At 45.4% G+C, this 17,573-nt stretch overlaps 1 protein-coding gene across 5 annotated transcripts in view; it reads left to right on the top strand.

The window, feature by feature from the left end:
* LOC125715369 (Snf2-related CREBBP activator protein) overlaps positions 1 to 17,573 on the top strand; it is a 48,398-nt gene that overhangs the window by 7,449 nt on the left and 23,376 nt on the right. For all 5 annotated transcript variants that reach the window (XR_007384021.1, XM_048986755.1, XM_048986754.1 and 2 more), the window contains exons 3-12: positions 761 to 2,607; positions 2,712 to 4,082; positions 8,837 to 9,001; positions 9,454 to 9,639; positions 10,278 to 10,418; positions 12,526 to 12,748; positions 15,245 to 15,417; positions 16,400 to 16,484; positions 16,593 to 16,682; positions 17,245 to 17,412. Coding sequence is in view for 4 of the 5 variants with exons in the window: in XM_048986755.1 (XP_048842712.1) it covers positions 1,015 to 2,607; positions 2,712 to 4,082; positions 8,837 to 9,001; positions 9,454 to 9,639; positions 10,278 to 10,418; positions 12,526 to 12,748; positions 15,245 to 15,417; positions 16,400 to 16,484; positions 16,593 to 16,682; positions 17,245 to 17,412 (4,195 nt within the window). In the remaining variant the exon portion in view is untranslated. The remainder of the gene's footprint in view (positions 1 to 760; positions 2,608 to 2,711; positions 4,083 to 8,836; positions 9,002 to 9,453; positions 9,640 to 10,277; positions 10,419 to 12,525; positions 12,749 to 15,244; positions 15,418 to 16,399; positions 16,485 to 16,592; positions 16,683 to 17,244; positions 17,413 to 17,573) is intronic.

The raw sequence follows: 17,573 nt of genomic DNA, 5'->3' as shown, positions 1-17,573 counted from the left end.
AGAACGGTGGCAGCTCCTATTCTAACTCGTTACTGACTCCCAAGTATTGTATGTACTCCGTGGGGGGGGGGGGGGCTTATTTGATGCGCTTGATTCATATTTTTAATGCCCCTCCCAGCAGCAGGGCAGACCTTTAAAACAGGCCCTGTGTGATTGTCAGGATTGACCCAAGAAGTCTGTATGCACCTAAGGGGGTCTCAGTGTTCCTATGGGTACAGTGTGTTGAAATGAATCAAGGTCATTTATTTAAGCTGTCAATAACCCATTTGTGATGCCACACTTGGGAGCCGAGGTAACTAGTCAATCGTATGTTTTGTGACGGGTTGCCGTAAGACAGATAGTTGGTGGCTTGTACCCGACTTTGCATGTCAGAGGAAGCCCACATGTAAGAGCAGGGGCTCTGAAGGGCATGCTAATGAGGTGCTGCCGTAGTGTGAACTAGAAGGCTTCTGTCAGATGCTGCGTTTTCTACTGTGTGTGGGTGACTCTGTGTGGTCAAAGTATCGACTGTTTGCCTGTGTTCTCATCTGCTCTGCTCATTTCTGCTCTTAACTACTTTTGTCCTGCAAGATGTCAAAGTATATTTAATGTTGCAGAAGTGCACCAACCCCAAAAGGGATGGATTCGCTTTTTTTGGTTGGTTTTGTGGAATGGTAAGCGGACCCAGTTTAATTTCTCATCCTGGGTCTGCGAATTTCTACCAGACTAAGTCTGGTTTTGCCCAGTTGTCTCTGTCTAACCAGTTTGATGTCTCCCTTAGGTGCAGTGTGTTGTGGAAGTAGGACCAAAGACGGGAGTTTTGGGGAAGAGGCTGTCCCGTTGCCTCCCCCCCCAGCTGTGGCTGTGCTGGGTGGCGCTCCACTGGCTGCCCAGAATGTGGCCGGGCCACCCCAGCATGCCCTGCAGCCGGCCGCAGCTGCCCTCCACACCCCATCAGCCAGCACTGCGCCTCAGCAGAAAACAAGCACGCACGCCCCAGCCAGCCAGCTCGCTGATCAACCCAACGGCAGCACCATGGACAGTGGTGCACAAGGGCCCATTTTGGATTCTCAAACTGACAGTATCCAGAAAAGACTGGCTGACTCTGAGCTCACGGACTGCCAAAACCTTGCAGATGTTCAGACTAGACAGCCTGCTTCAGACAGACCTGCAGATTCGTGGGCATTTAATGCGCATGCTATGCCAGGCATCCCCCGGGGAGACACTAACATGGGTCCAGTCGACCACACAGACAGGCGGACCGACACAGCGAGAGTCAGTCGAGAAGGGGCTGAGGCACCATTACAGCTTCTTGAGACAGCAGGATGGGACCCTCGAGTGGACACCGCGAACCGAGAGGAACTGGAGCTGGAGCCTTCAGACAAAGGGGGCTTGTGTGATCTCAGCCTCTCTGACTCTGCCGGCGCCCCTTTATTGGCCACTTCTGGTTTCAGTACAGACCATTCAGAAACTGTGGACATGGGCAAGTCCCAGGCACCTGGACAGGATAAGACGCAGCAGACTAGCCAACTCTCACCCGAGAGCACGGCAACAAAGGTCTCTGGTCCAAATTTTCTGGACTCTGACATCAACAGACAGGTCACCGAAAAAGAGCTTGATCAAGCATCCAAGTGGGAATTGCAGAACACAGAGCAACATAGCCAGTGTGCTCACAGAAACCAGGAAGCAGAGGAGCAGACTGCTCCAGCAACAGTGGAGAGTGAAAGTGAGAAGTCAATATCCTGTGGAAATAAGTGGCCCCTTGGAGAATATTCCCTCAGCCCTGAGCTGTCTGCTGTACCTGGGGGGTCCTGTACAGATGGGACTCATTCTCCTCAACCGACAGGCAAATGCTGGACTGCGGAATATAATCTTACTGGGGATGGAAACCCAGTGTCCCATAATGCAGCTGACACAGGAGTCAGTCCCCAGAAAAGTTACTGCTACCACAGCAAAGTGCATTTGGAAAAGAGCCAAGCAGACGAGGATATTGACACAGAGACACACCCTCATGAAAACCTCAAACCAGGTCTTGGCTTGCAAAGCACCCCCACTTCACAGAGTAAATCAGGTCTTCCCGTCAGCCTTCCTCACAGCACTCTGGACAGTTTGGTCCAGAGAGAACCTACTGCAGTCGACAAGTCAGGGTTGGAATTTGCAGAGCAAGAGGTTGCTCAGAGCTGCTTGATGCCCAAGCCTGTGGATTCCAGTGAAACACCAGAGTGTTCGTTGAGGGCTAATGAAACCGGAATTTGCGCTGAAGGGGCAGCAAATCTGAATCTCCTTCTAGACAAAGATTTCCACACTGATCTTGTCAGTCCCAATCAGTCCATATGTGATCAGGCTGTGCAGAAATCAGGATTCGAGAGTATTAGTTATGGCCGGAAAGAGAGAGACGAAGAGGTAGATTCCGAGGTGGTAATCAGAGGTGAAAACGACTATGATAGCCAGACACACACATTTCCCTCTATCTATACAGAGAATTTGAAAGAACCTTCTGTAACCTCAGAGGAAAGATCGACTGGGAAAGAACTTGAAAACCATTTACCATCACCCCTTTTATCCAGCAGCAGTAACTCCAGGGTTCTGCAGGAGCAAAGCATACCCAAAACAGAAGTATATCCAAAGGTGATTTATTTTCTTGCCTTTAATGCTTAAATTTGTGTTAAATTGTTTAGTTCCTGATGTTAACCTGAATGCCAAAGTACTAAAGGCAGTGTTGTGTGTTTCAGACTTCCCTGGTTCAAGAAATGTGGACTCCGTCCAGGAAAGATTTACAGATGACCAAGATGGAGACCAAAGAAGATAGCTTAGAAATTCTGTTGGGGCAAAGAGAAAAAGGCAGTGGCCTTGATGCAGAAGAGACAGAATCGAGTACAGAGGGCCACAGAGGTGCCGCATACTGCACAGGCAAAACACTGACTTCAGCTGCCATTCCTGAGCTTAAACAGGCTAGCTCTCCCTTAGTCAATGAGGACAGCAAGAGTGAGGCTCAAATAACAGATGAAAATCCTGCTAACACACCAATTTATTCAATTGGACATGAAATGTCTGCTAAATGTTCACCTGTACACCTGCCTGGAGAAGCCTTTTGCATCAGTGAGGAGGGCGGTTCACCTTCTGTTTTTCATCCAGAAGATCTGATGATCAGAGAGGGACCTGAGTTAACTGTGCAAAGTGAGGTGTTTTCAGATGACATCTGCTTGATATCCACACTTGAAAAGCAGGCTTCTGATTATCACTCCTGCCTGACTCTCCCATCTATGGTCACGTCCAAAGTCGAGACGTTACAAGAGAAAGTGGATGATGAAGCTGTTTTTCAAGGAGAGGAAGTCAAAACTGAAGTTTGCGTTTTAGGTGGTTCCTCTTCCTCTGGTCTTGTTGATTCCAAGCTCTTTATCTTGAATTTGGATGACACCTCTCTTCTCAAACATTCACCTATTGTTCTAGGTGGGGGGTTACAGAATGTGGAAGCAGCCCACAGCACCTCCACAGAGCTCGGCAGCCCTGCCAGTGGGGCCGGTATGGTGTCTGTAGAGTGCCTTTCCCAAACCGTTACATGCACAGGCTCTGTTCCTGTATCCGCAGTCGCTTGTGAGAAGCTGATTGACACCGATCCTGCTAACAGCGAGCCGTCCTCGTTTGCGTCTGACACTCTGGCCGCCCCTGTCATTGAACATGTACAGATGAAGCCCTGCTTGTCCACCTCCTTTCCTCTCATACACTCTCACATCTCTTATGAAGAGGCTTTAGCTGAGATCGAAGTACCCACAGAAAATACCCATGAAGCTTCCCAGAATCTCTTAACCCCCACGTCCATCTCCACAACTGTGTTTGACAGCATCCAGTCTAGCCTGTATCATACTTCTACCAACGAGGTGTGTCACCATTCGGACTTGTCGCAGCTTCCTGCGGAGATTTTGCAATCCGAGCACACGGATTGGTCGGTGGTCTCACAGGTAACTGCAGCGGACAACCAATCTTCACCTCCAGAGCATCACAGCACCCCTAGTGGTGAAAGCAGTGACAGTGATGTGGAGCTTCCGAGCAAAGCCCCAGCCTCAAGCTCTCGCTTTGCCATCACCCCCTCATCACAGAGCAAAGTAAGTCAGATCACATGCAACTAATTCTAAAGCACTGAATGTGAAAAATAATGTTTACTGCCCTCTGTCAGGAGAAGTTGTGTTGATCGCAGCAACAATTCAGTTGTACTCATCGGACTTGGTGCACTACTTGGATAAAATGTAGTAATATGCAGAGTGTTGTTGAAAAGTTTAATTACTATGAGTGATTACCATGATGACCTGATGTTCTTGAAATTTTAACCTTGTATTTAAAAAGCTGGGTTAAACATGCTTCAAACTTTTCAATTTAAATACTTTGGCTAGACTTCATTTAAAAATTCTGCTGACACAATTAATTGTACACTCGCAAATGGCTTGCCGTTCTCCATAAAGGCAAAGCTGTCTGTTGCAGGGAGTCTTTGCTATACTTCAGTTGTCAGAGGCCTGTGTGCTTGTTTTGTTGAGTGTTTATTAACCTATTGGCAGGGCTGCACTGGGATCAGCCCTGGACTTTGGGGTCCCCCACAAAAAATTCCACCAGTTCACAAACCTGCTGGCCCACAGTGAAAATGCCGGCTATGCCAGATGGCCAGTGCAGCCCTTCCCATTGCTCACTGCAGATTGGTCACAGATTGTTTCACGCATTAAGACAGTCCAGTGTTTCCACTAGTGACATTTTTCCCTGGCAGAAGAAACAAGAAACATCTATCAAACCAATCATATTAACTTCACTAATAATCTATTTTGTATTATCTTAGCAGCCAATTTTATAAAGCTCTAATGAAATGAGTTTGTTTAGGTATTTTCCAAGAAACAGAAAAATAGACGAGTTTGGTAAATAGAGCAAGCATTTAGTTCGCTGGTGGTGACGACACTTTTGTCTCGTCGCTTTCTCACGCCCCATTCTCACTCTCTGTCTCTCTCTCTCTCTCTCACTCACACACACACACACACACACACACACACACACACACACACACACACACACACACACACACACACACACACACACACACACACACACACACACACACACACACACACCCTGAAACCAGCTCATATATCGCTATTTTACCTCTATGGTGTGGGAATGGGAGCAAAATAGTAAATTCGACCCATTAATCTATCCCCTGACGACCCAGTAACATTTAGCTGCAATTTTCTGACACTTCTCCAGTGTGAATGTGAAAACATAACAGATTATTGTGGTTGAGAAGGATGGGGGGGGATTCTCCCCCTTTTCACTGCACTGATATCAGTTGGGAGTACATGATGCGCGTTACTTTACTGTTATGGAAGACTGAGTTGGAATGAGAATTTATCTGACCCGTGTTGTTTTTACTTGATACATTAAAGGGTGTCGTATGTGAAAGGGGGGTCACACACAGAGAGAGTCTTGTTTCCCACAACAAGTTCAGCTGAATCACAAACATAGGCTGTGTGCTGTGCAGTTAGGCTGTTAAATTGTTCAGTAAAGCACCGGAGCTGAGCAAACTGTTGAAGACTTAATTTAGCAACCCCCTAAAAAGCAGTGTTTATAACTTACTGAGAATAACTAGCCTATATTAATATACTGCTAAGTGGTTCATGGATAAGCATGAAAGTAAAAATAATTGTAGTAAATGAATAGGCATGAATAGGTTGAAATGTAAAGTGATTCCTGCCAAAGGAGAAAGTTTTTGCTTTTTGAAGTACTACTGTGTGTGTGTGTGTGTGTGTGTGTGTGTGTGTGTGTGTGTGTGTGTACCCACAAGCGCGCACACATACATTAGGGGTGTGGTGGTACACAGAATTCACGGTTGGGTATACACCTGTTTCAGCGAGTTATGAACTGAAAAACACGAGAAAGATACGCAGCATTGCCAACGATGCCGTCGACCCCAGAGGGCTCCGGTCATACACACTCTCGCATGATGGCATCTCAAATATGTTGGCATGTTGGATGTGTTTTCAGCAACATGTAAGACTTTGTCTGTTGGCTCCTTTGCACAATTCTTGATTTTTTAACTGCTCTCTCTCCAGTGTAGTTGTAATTTATCAGTAAAACCAAAATGTTCCAAATCTACATCTAAGTGATATGGGAGGGCCTTTGTTCTCTCGCTTAGCCAGTATAATAGCCACAGTTAGCATAATGTTTCCTTGTTGAACATTTACCAGTGAATTTAGTTCCACCCATGTTAGTAAATGTATTAATTTGTTTCATTGTGTGTACTGAACAAAACATGATGTAACCGAACGGCACCCGGTGAAAACGTGTACCTTTGCAGCCCTAATGTTTTCATGTTTTACTTGTGAATATGTCTGGAAGGCAGTTTGTTTACCATAGCTATAGGGGTGTTACTGTGGGAATTTAAAGATGGAAAATTCACAAATCTGGCACTTAAACAATAAGGTTGAATGATACTATAAAACCTGTTTGAGAACTTGCAGAACTAGGTAATTCTGCAGCAGGTCTGGCATACTACTTGACTAGAACTAGTAATGGTGTCTGCTTGATGTGATTGTGGATATTTAAAAGGCACCATTGTAGCTAACCCTTTGTTGAAGCCGCTGAGGGAGATTTCCCCTAAATTACAGACTGTTGCAAAGTGAACAGTGTAATAGCTGATTGTCATTGTGGCAGCAACCGATCATGTGCCATGATAAGGTGCCAATTCGTGGAGGGAATCCATCCACTGGTTGAATCTCGGTTCCAGGAGATTCCACCTTGGTGGTGGGGCACTGAACCTGCTCTTTGCTCTCACAAGGATGCCCAAGGATTCATGGGAGTTTACCGAAGCAGCTACATGCAGGACTCTAGACTGCAACCCAAAGGAGTGTTAAAATTTCACTTGGTCGCATCTGTGTCATTGTATGATGATCATTAGGATGTTTTGTTCCTGCATGGATGCATGAATTGTGATTGTAAGTTTTTCTTCTCTGGTTCAGTGTTTTTTTTTTTTTTTGTGTGGCCGAGATGGTCTCTCCTTACCTGCATACATATATGTGCACTGATGATAAAGCGTGCCAAACCATGGTGTTAAAAAAGGAAGTAGTCTAGGTGATTATTTTAAAAAACAAAATGAGAAGAGGAGGAGGCTAGTGGAGAGGGAGAGCCAAAACAGAGTTGGGTAAATAAAGCTATTGTTCTGATTAAAATATTTTGCAAGACCAGTAATTTACCCCTTCCACATTCGTGCATTTGACATTTGTGGTTTCAGTCGTGTGCGAGTTGGCTGTGAACAATATATTTGGAGCTTGCGAAAGTTTGCAGAAACTCAGACGATACATAAGCCAAAAACATTAGTGATTTGTCTCACATAAAATGATATATATATATATATATATATATATATATATATATATATATATATATATATATATATATATATATATATATATATATATATATATATATATATATATATATATATATATAAAATTTGTAATATGTAATATTTGTGTAAGTGCATACTAAGTTTTTGCTTGGGTGCGTCACACATCGTTGTTTCTAACCTGTCTCACTTGCATAGCTGTCTGAATGACTGCGGAATCTCGTGGTTTTCACGGTAACTTTTCATTGCCGTTAATGTAACATTTTTAATAATGTGTCCAAAACATAGTGCTCCCATTGTGTACAGTAGTACCACTGAACATACAAGAGCATGGTTTAGATGGCTTGTATATTATACAAAAATGTGGATAGAAAGTGACAACGTCATTTAACATGCAAAGTGTACAGTACTGTTTGTTTGGTGACCAATAGACTGATGTCGTTCAGGCTAGTAGACTGTTATGGTAGCAGTTAGAGGTGCTTTTATTTATAGTAAAAGGATTATTCGCAAATCGTCACATTCACGGGGATCTACTGCCTCCTCACTAATGTGAAGGGGTTACTATGTCTTGAGTCACTGTTAATCTTTCATCACTTAAAACCAAGGTATGCAAATTAGAGCAGCTATTCATCAGCTTGTAAGGTCATTGATTAATGCAGTGCTGCACTACAAGGAAGACCACGACCAAGTCATGTGCTACTGCGACCAAGTGAGAAAGCTCGTAGCAGTAGTGCTACCCCTGAAAAAGTTATTTTGGAACACTGACATGTTCTATGGGCTTGGAACAACATGCACCTGTGTCCCCTTGGGGTCCTGTAGGGGTGCTTCAGGAGTATGGGGTGCCAGACCTGCCGCTACGGGCCATTAGGTCCCTGTATAAGTGGAGAGGGAGTCTGAGCCACATCGCCAGTAGTAAGTCAGACTCATTCCCAGTGGGTGTTAAACTCCTTCAGGCCCTCCCCTTTTCCAGAGGTCCTCCTCATAACCTTTATGGACAGAATTTTTAGGTGTAGCCAAGGGGTGGAGAGGTGTGTGTGTGTGTGTGAGGGACCAGAAGCTATATATGTGGTCCCTTTGGCATCCTCGCCTGGTGACCTGCAGCATGCACTTGGGCTGTTCGCAGCTGAGGATCAGCACCTCCTCTGCTGAGATGGTTCGGGCATATATGTAGGAGACCTCTTTGATGCCTCCTTAGGGACGTGTTTTGGCCATATCCAAAGGAGGCAACCTCAGGGCAGACCCAGGACATCCTGGAGAGATCTGTCAGAGTGCTGCCTCAGAATAGCAAACCAGCAGGGTGACCGTGCGACAATTGGAAGTGTCACACTGAACTGACACCTTACTTTTGAAGTGCAAAGGGGATGTTAGTTTAGGGAATGAGGCGTTCCCAGCTTTGATCGTCTGTATCCCTTTTCATTTGCAGCTGCTTCTCCCCAGTTCTCTGTCCCTCTCTGATCCTACTGTTGTCTCTTCCCTCAGACGAGCCAGGTGTACGCTCAGATCGATAGGCCCTATGTTCCCCTGCGGGGCCCCCATGGCAAGTTCATCTCACCCTCCATGCGGTCTCCAGGGGGGCCTCACCAGTCCGACCTACACCGGCATCGCACGGAGCGGCAGACGGACATGGCCGAGCTGGCCAAGCATGTGAGTGGACCTCCATTTGTTGTGCTGGATATCTCAAAAGCAGGGTTTCAAACTTTTTGATTTGCACCCAATTCACTTTCCCAGAACTTTGTTCAGTACTACAGCACTTGAAGGGAAATAGTTTCAACCTGCAGTTATAGTGGCCGTCAAGGACCAGTGATTCTTTCTTGTATGAGGTGCAGTTCTAAGCTTATTGCTTCACTTTGGATAAAAAGCTCTCAATCTCAGCCGAGGGCTGCATTCCAAAGGCCTGGTCCCCCTCTATTGTGAGGTTAGATCTTTATATACAAGAAAAACGTTGAGAACAATGTCACTAATGGCAGCTAAGGACCAGTTGTGACCTTTTAGTATTGATAATTTGTCTAATGCCGATAATGCTGTAGTCATCCTTCATCATAGTATTTAGCGGTGATGCAACAAGTTCACATGCAGGTTGCCTCCATCTTTCCCAGGAAGCCGACATCGAGCACCGTACCCTGGCTCTGAAGCGAGAGGGCTTCTGGTCCCTGAAACGCCTTTCTCGCGTGGCCGAGCCGTGCCGGCCCAAAGTGCACTGGGACTACCTCTGCGAGGAGATGCAGTGGCTCTCTGCTGACTTCGCCCAGGAGAGACGCTGGAAGAGGGGCGTGGCCAGGAAGGTGAGCTGGTGTGAGCCAGGCACCTGTATGGGCACATCTCCCCCAGAAGGTGGTGTCAGATGAGGGTCAGGCTAGGGGGGGATACCCCCCCATGGTATCTGTGGCCTGGGGGTCACCTTCAGTGTCTCGCTGCCGGTGGTCATTGAGGGAATGTAGCCAGCAGCACTGTTGGCCGCAGTCTGCTTTTTAGATCTTATTTTGTTCTTCCTGCATCAGCTTCAGTTAGTCATTGATATATGTTTACCTAACTGTCAGCAGTAGCCCAGAGCTTGCTGGAAGGTGGCATTCCTCTGCTTTATTGATGCTATTCTCTTACACCACTGCCTCAGTGTCAGGACCTTTCTGTTCATAAATGATTGGACTTTACAGGGCAGAAATGCAAGTAATGCTTTAAGTGCCATAGTGTCAGTACGTGTTGAGCAAACCAGTGAGGCAATGGTGGAGGCGGTCAGTGAAAAGCAGCAGGCAGCTCATGAAATGCAATTCAGTTGCAAGGCGACCCTTAAAACTTTGCTGAATATACAGATGATGCAATGTTTTGGATGGACATGACATTTTGTGTTTTGTGATTTTTTTCCGGTTAGCTTGAGTTTGGTGTGTGGGTGGCTGTATTTGACAGTCTGCTCCTCTTTTAACAGGTCGTCCGTATGGTGATGCGATACCATGAGGAGCAGAGGCAGAAGGAAGAGAAAAGCAAGAAGGAGGAGCAGGCCAAGCTGCGCAGGGTGGCCGCCTCCATCGCTAAGGAGGTCCGGGCCTTCTGGAGCAGCGTGGAAAAGGTGTGCTCCTTGGGCTTAAGGGCCCTAATGCATTCGCGGCAGCGGTAAAGCCTAGTTCATGCTATGCTTGTGCTGTGCAGTTATGGTCCGCCTGCGATCACCTTGTCCGCGCGCAGACGCTTGCAGTCGGTGCATGCGATAAGCGGTCATATTCCTCCGAACCAGCAGAAAAGTTTCTGAATTTAGTCCAAATGAAGCTTACAAATGGATTTATGCACTGGAGTGTGTCCTCCTGCTGCTTCAGTGATGAGTTGTCTGTATGCAGGTTCCTTTGCTCCTCCAAATACTCTTCTACTCTTTCTTCACTGACCTCAACTCTGTGAACATCAGCACTGCCGCCTACTGGAAACCCCTAGTCATGCGCTGTCAGTTACTTGCACATGCGCAGACACCGTGCAAAAGGTCCACTAAGCCCAAAATCTAGACTGCATGCATGCAGGAACTGTAATGGTTGGATGTCAGGAGGAGAAGCATCCTATCCGGCCTCTCTCTGCATCCATGGCAGTGATATGGAGGCTCTACCTGGGCGTGCACATTGACGGCAGACTGGCTGTCAGAGCATCTACTTCTTAACCTGGCTCAGCACAGGGGCACTGAAGGACTCGTGTCATATATCCAAACGCTGACTATGCAATAGAGTGTTATTAAGCTTACTAATTCATTGATTGCTCTCCACTTTTTATTTTTGGGGCTGAAATATTTATTGTGATTTGCATTTTGTTAATTTAAAAATCACAATGCTTTATTTCTTTGCGTTAGTTCACGCAGTAATTTGTTACCCAAATAGAAGAACTGTACAAGCATACATTTTAGAATTCCTGGTTTTAACCAATTTGAGAGTTTAGGTTGTGACATTGCAATTAACGTCTCATGGTGAATCTGATTTATTGGTTTATTTCGTATAAAAGAATTTGCCAGATGGAGACATGCATAGGTTACAGGTATAATTTTGGCAATATTCTGTTTAATTTTATTGAAGTCTTGTACCTTACAATTTCTAGGTCTTTCCTGTTATACTTTCAGTGGTTGAGACACTTTAGAGCCATTTGCCAGATTTTAAAACTTTAGATTTATCACATGGTCGGGATTATTGTTTTAATCCGCCTGCCTAGTTCATGATTTATATGTACATGTGCTGCACTCCATTAATCGCCAAGGTGTGTGATTAAAAAAAAGTTTAACATCCCTGCTTCTAATACAGTGCTGGCTCTCTCTCTCTCACGCACGCTCTATCTCTTCTTGCTCTCGTCTGTGCGATTTTGAAAGCATTGAAATTCAGCTTGTTCTTGCTTGCGACTATCTTTGTTTGAAATGAATAATCTACATCACAAGTCTGTCAAACCATTAAATTACAGGGAAAACGTTGTAAATATGGGTCATTGTCACAAACTTGAGAATTTTTTCCTGGGGGGGAAAGGTATGGTGATATATAGCGTTTGTTGTGTAGAGTAACTGACATTGACTTTTTAGGTAAAATGTATTTTTTATTTTTTAATACCAACTTGTAAGAAAAAATGAGTGCCGCAAAAATACATACTGTTTTGTTGTGCGTAATCCAGAAGAAACAATGAATTTGTATGATAAGGTGTATATATTCCTTTGTTAGTTTTGTCTTTTTTCTTGATCTCAGTAACTCCCTGAATTTGATTAAATACTGTTTGTTTTAAAGATCAGCCTAGGCCTGCTTCGTAAATGCCTTAAGCAGGCCCTCTGAGCCCCCGCTGTCCCCCATTGATATACCCCAGTAATGGGTGATTTACCGAGTGATTGTGTTTGCCCTCCCATTTTCTTACGAATTCAGGGCTTCAGTATGATCAAATTGCCAACATGTGCTTTGCAGCAGCTTGTGGCGGCCGCTGCTGGTTTGCAGGGGTGGGGGTGTCTCTGCTTCTCCCTCCCTCCCCTTATCTGTTGTGGGTTGCCTACTGTATATGGTAGTGGCTGGATGCTTCTCAGTATTCATACTGTCCAGTGGAAGCAATGCAGCAGTCTTTTTAAGTTCTTGGTTTGATTAGTGAAATCGTCCATAATTTCCTTGCAACCTGCCACGGTTAGGGGGTAGAGTGCTGCCTGCATTGTCGTCTTACCCTCTTCATGTATTGTGCAGGTCGTCCAATTCAAGCAGCAGTCACGCCTGGAGGAGAAACGGAAGAAAGCTCTGGATCTGCAGTTGGATTTCATCGTCGGCCAGACAGAGCGCTACTCGGACCTTCTCAGCCAGTCTCTCGGAGATGCAAATGCGGCAGTTCCTCTGTCTGTCGGCGTGGTGGCCAACTCTGACGTTGCAACCACCTATGTGAGAGCTGCACAGCACGTGGTTGATGAGGATGGTGAGTCGGCGTGTAACCCTGCCCTCTGCCTGCCTTATTGAGATTGGGCAAAGTATTTCAGTACATTTACCTTTTCTTCTTGTCTACAGTTTGAGGTTGAAATAATCCCTCACAGGATCTGATATTGACACCAGCTAAACATAGGATTTAAAATGGGGGGGGAAAAACATCCACTAAATCAGTACTGAACTTTGTCCATGAGTCTGTTCGAACTTCATTGTCCTAAATACAACCTTACTGGTTACTGAAATGAGGAAAGTGGGGTTTTCTGCTTTGTTGATGGTAATGAATCAACTCATAATTAAGCTGTCATTTGTAAATTCAAGTAGGCAATTAAATTCTATGCAGCCCTTATGGCTCTTACATTGAGAGAGGCCTCTTATTTACAATATATATTTGCAAGCGTAGAAAAAATTGAGACCACTAAATCTGTTTAAAGGAATCTGCATTTTTAAATCCTGGTTTAAACCTGGATCTGTTGGCAGAAGGCTACGCTGAGCAGAAGGTTGCTTCCAGGTTAAAAATTTCTAGGACAGCAGTATAAAAGAACATGGTGAAGCAGGAGACACTGGGAACGACCAGCAACCAGCCAGGTAAAGGGCGGAAGTGACTTTCTAATGCCAGAGATGATTAACTTATCCGACAATTTCTCGTGAATCGTAAGATGACATCGAGTGACCTTCAAAAGGAATGGGAAACATTAAGTGCAGGTGTGAGGTGCACTGCTAGTATAGTTCATATCAGGCTTCTAGAAGCAGGACTGAAGTCCGTTAAAGCAAAGAAGCCCTTCAGTAATGAGAAACGGAGAAGAATTAAGCTGAAGTTTTACATTTTGAAACACCATATTAAAAGCACTTGTGCTGTTGGACCAGCTGTGATGTTGGCACTCTGCTGACCCTGTGTCAAAGCTCAATACCATGCAGAAATTTTATTGAGGGGCACTTGGTACTTTTTAAAGGGAGGTGCTTCAAATAGTTTGACAAAAGGGGCTGGACCATTCCTGAAAGGTGGTCAGGCGGTACTACTGCCAGATAGTTGCTTTTCATGTTTGCCTCCGAATCAGCTAAATATTCGCTTGTATATCATGCTTGAATAATTTTTTTTCATATATATAATTAAGACATGATGGGTGATTGTATAAGTGTTCATCCTTGATTGAGCAGCGGTGAGCTCGCTGTGATGCTGGGCGGTCAGTGTGTGGGTGGTCTGAGCTTGAGCAGTGCTGTGTTGTGATGGATGAAAGGCGGTCAGCTCTGAGCCAGGTGCTGCTTTCCTGCAGTCATCAACATGCCAGCTCTGTGCTGATTCTCTGTTTAACTGGGTGAAAAGAGTCAGCCTTTGGTTTGGATCGGCACTGTCATGCAGAACAGACCTGCCTCATTCTACACTTTGTGTGCCGTGTGGAGTTACATTAGGAGTATAAGGCTATTGCATATCAAGCAGTCTTTTAAACAGAGGATCTTCCACTACTGAGCACTGCCATCTTGCCCTTGTCATAGAGTGTGATAATGTGTTTTGTCAACATGCACCAGACTAATCAACGCATGTGCATTATTGATTATGTTGATGCATCGACACAGCACTGCGGTGTTTCCACTGCAGTTCCCGAGCAAGAATCAGGAAACAGCATAATTCCTGCAATTATCTAAAAGTACTGATAACACCAGGTTCTGCTGGTACAGATAAGATTGCAGCGTACATCTGTTTCATCTGCTCTATATTAAGCACGGTCCTCCTTGACTTGCGACCAGTATCCCACTAACCTATATTTTTAATTATTTGAGTCACAGCTGTTGATTGTTAGGTCTGACGTCATCCTCGTCCATACCATAGCTTAGAAAATGACCATCAAGCTATAGGACATGCCTGTACTTTGTAGTGTTTGACTTAGAACCTGTTTCAGATTGTAATTTCTTTTTAGAATGGATGGATGGATCATTGACTGCATAAGCTTAACTATGCTTTGAGACTAGCAATGTCCAGAAAATGATATCATGTTCATGGTGGATAATTTGAAAGCACTGTTTAGTAATGGTGCTAAATAGCCCCTGTGCTTTGTATTGCGTTAAGCACAGCACCCTGTGTGCGGTGTGGGCTCCAAATCTTCGTCCTCCACCTGTGGTTTGACCGTTTTCTCCTTCCGGTACAGTTTAAGTTTCTTAAAGAACTTGCTGTCCTCTTTTTGTCTGAGAGATTTGGTGCTCATATTACCCCAGTTTTGCTCTCTTGTGGTGACAGCATTGTAACATATCTTGTCAATTGTTAGCCTAAAAGCATTTTTGACTGAATTTACTGAGTATTTCTGATGTTGATATTCCTTGTAATTTGTACAGCTTCTAAATGATTTACAGGCTTTACATTACTGTGATGTCACGTTTATAAATGCCAGCCTCATGTCAGATTGTCTGGCTGCCCTCTCCCCCCCAGATGTCACAAAACATATCTGCCTGTAACAGGGTTCTGGTGACACGCCTCTCTCTCCTCTTGTTCTTGCAGATGGAGACTTCGAACCCCCATTTGAGGAGGACGACGATGAAGAGACCATTGAGGTAGAAGAACAACAAGAAGGGAACGATGCGGAGACTCACAAAAGAGAGATCGAACTGCTGCGCCAGGAAGGGACACTGCCACTGGACCAGCTGCTGCACACTCTCACGCATGCGCATGTAGTAAGTTCTGCCACTGGGTGCTCACTGCACATGTACGTGCATGTACTGAGCAGTGCCACTGTGGGTGTCTACTACACACACTCATGCACACGCAGGTACTGAGCACTACTGCTGCTCTGGATGTCACTGAAGATGCTCACGGTAATTGATTAGCATGTCATTGAGTGAAAAAAGTATTTGGTACCCAAGCAAAAGATGACTTAGTACTTGGTGGGGAAACCCTTGTTGGCAAACACAGCGGTAAGACGTTTCTTGTAGTTGGTCGTTAGGTTTGCATACATCTCAGGAGGGGTTTTGGCCCACTCCTCTTTACAGAAACTCTCTAAATCCTTCAGGTTTCTTAGCTGCTTGAAACTTCAGCTCCCTCCACATATTTTCTATAGATTTGATGTCTGGAGACTGGCTAGGCCACTCCATGACTTAATGTACTGCTTCTTTAGCCACCCCTTTGTGGTATGTTTTGGGTCATTGTCATGCTAGAAGACCCATCCACAACCCATCTTCAGTGTTCTGGCTGAAGGAAGGAGGTTCTTGTCCAAGATTTTTCGGTACATGGCCCCCTCCATTGCCCCCTCAATGCGGTGTCCTCCAAACATGGTGGGTCGAGTTGATGCCAAAGAACTCGATTTTGGTCTCACCTGACTGCCACACTTTCTCCCAAGCCTTCTCTGAATCATTTAGATATTCACTGGCAAACTTAAGACGGGCCTGTACATGTGCCTTCTTCAGTAGGGGGACCTTGCATTATGACGAGGTGTGTCACCAATGGTGTTCTTGGTGACTGTGGTCTGAACTGCCTTCACATCATTAACAAGCTCCTCCCGTGTAGTTGTGGGGCCCCTCTCCTTTCTCATGGTCATCCTCACCCCATGAGGCATGATCTTGCTTGTATGTGCTTGTAATGAGCAGTGTAGCTCATTACACTGGGTGTCCACTGCACAGCAGTGCTTAGCACAGATGCTCACTTCATGTTTTCTCACAGGACAAGGTGTCAAAAGAGGAATCTTCCACCGATTCCTCATCTGCTGTTGAAGATGGGGATGAGGAGTTCTCAGCTAACGAGGACTGTAAGTGGCAGTTTTTGTACATGCACTCCTGCCTGGTGCTCTCTGGGTGTGGAGTCTGCTGATATTCTCTGAGGCCATTCTATGTGTAATCCTCACTGCCACTCCTAGCGGAAGACGAGGAGGAGACCATCGCAGCGCAGGAGGTCGTGGAGGGGGAGGCCGATCACACGGAGGAGCTTTCTGACCTCGCCAGAGAAGGTTGGCTGCTTTCTTTTAGTTGCAACTTTGGACTTTTACAAAAGATGGTGGACTATACCAAGTCATAGGTGGACGAGTGAAACACAGGATCACCGGAAGAGATGGGATTTTATCTGGAGTTAAAGATAAAAATCTAATTATTTATATTGGTTAAAATGACAGTTTTTGTGAGCTTTTCCCTTTGATTCATTTAAGTGAGCCTGAATATATTCTCGTTGGGGCTTTATATCTAGGGATTTGCTGTGCTGCCATACAGACACTGATTACTCTGTTTTAGTAGAGCATAGCACTTTGGGGTGGGGGGAGGCTGCTACCCCATGCTGGTGTAAGACCAGAGAGATGTATATCACTAATAAGGTGTTTGTGTGCTGATGACTCGCTGTTTATCATGCTGAAATGCCATGTCATTGAGATTAATGGCATCTAATTACTTACACAGCTGGTAAAATTAAATTAGCCTTGTGCATCTCATCTCATTCAGGCGAAATGAAGCACTGAGCTCATTGTAACAACGCCTGTGTTCTGCATCTACAGAGTAACATGCTCTTTCTGTGCCTTGCAGGTGCCTTGAGTATAGAGGAGCTGCTGGAGAAGTACAGGGAAGCCTATGAGGATGATGGGGAGGTCTCCACCTCTCAGGAAAGCTCCGAAGACGAGTCTGACATGTCTGAGGAAGGCGAGGAGGACAGCAGGGAGTCCGACAGCGACGCAGAGAGCAGGAGTTCCTCAGGTAGCAATCAGGCTACTCCTCACGGGGTCCTAAAACTGGAGCTCCTCACATATCAGTCGGGCTGCTCCTCTCAGGGTTGGTCCTAAACCTGGGGCTCCTCACAAGGCAGTTGAGCTGCCCACACGGGGTCGTAAAGCCGGAGCTCCTCACATATCAATCAG

The sequence above is a fragment of the Brienomyrus brachyistius genome, chromosome 20, assembly GCF_023856365.1.
Source record: "Brienomyrus brachyistius isolate T26 chromosome 20, BBRACH_0.4, whole genome shotgun sequence".
NCBI lineage: Eukaryota > Metazoa > Chordata > Actinopteri > Osteoglossiformes > Mormyridae > Brienomyrus > Brienomyrus brachyistius.
Note: the sequence above shows the minus strand (reverse complement) of the source record. Positions and strands in the feature narration are given on the sequence as shown.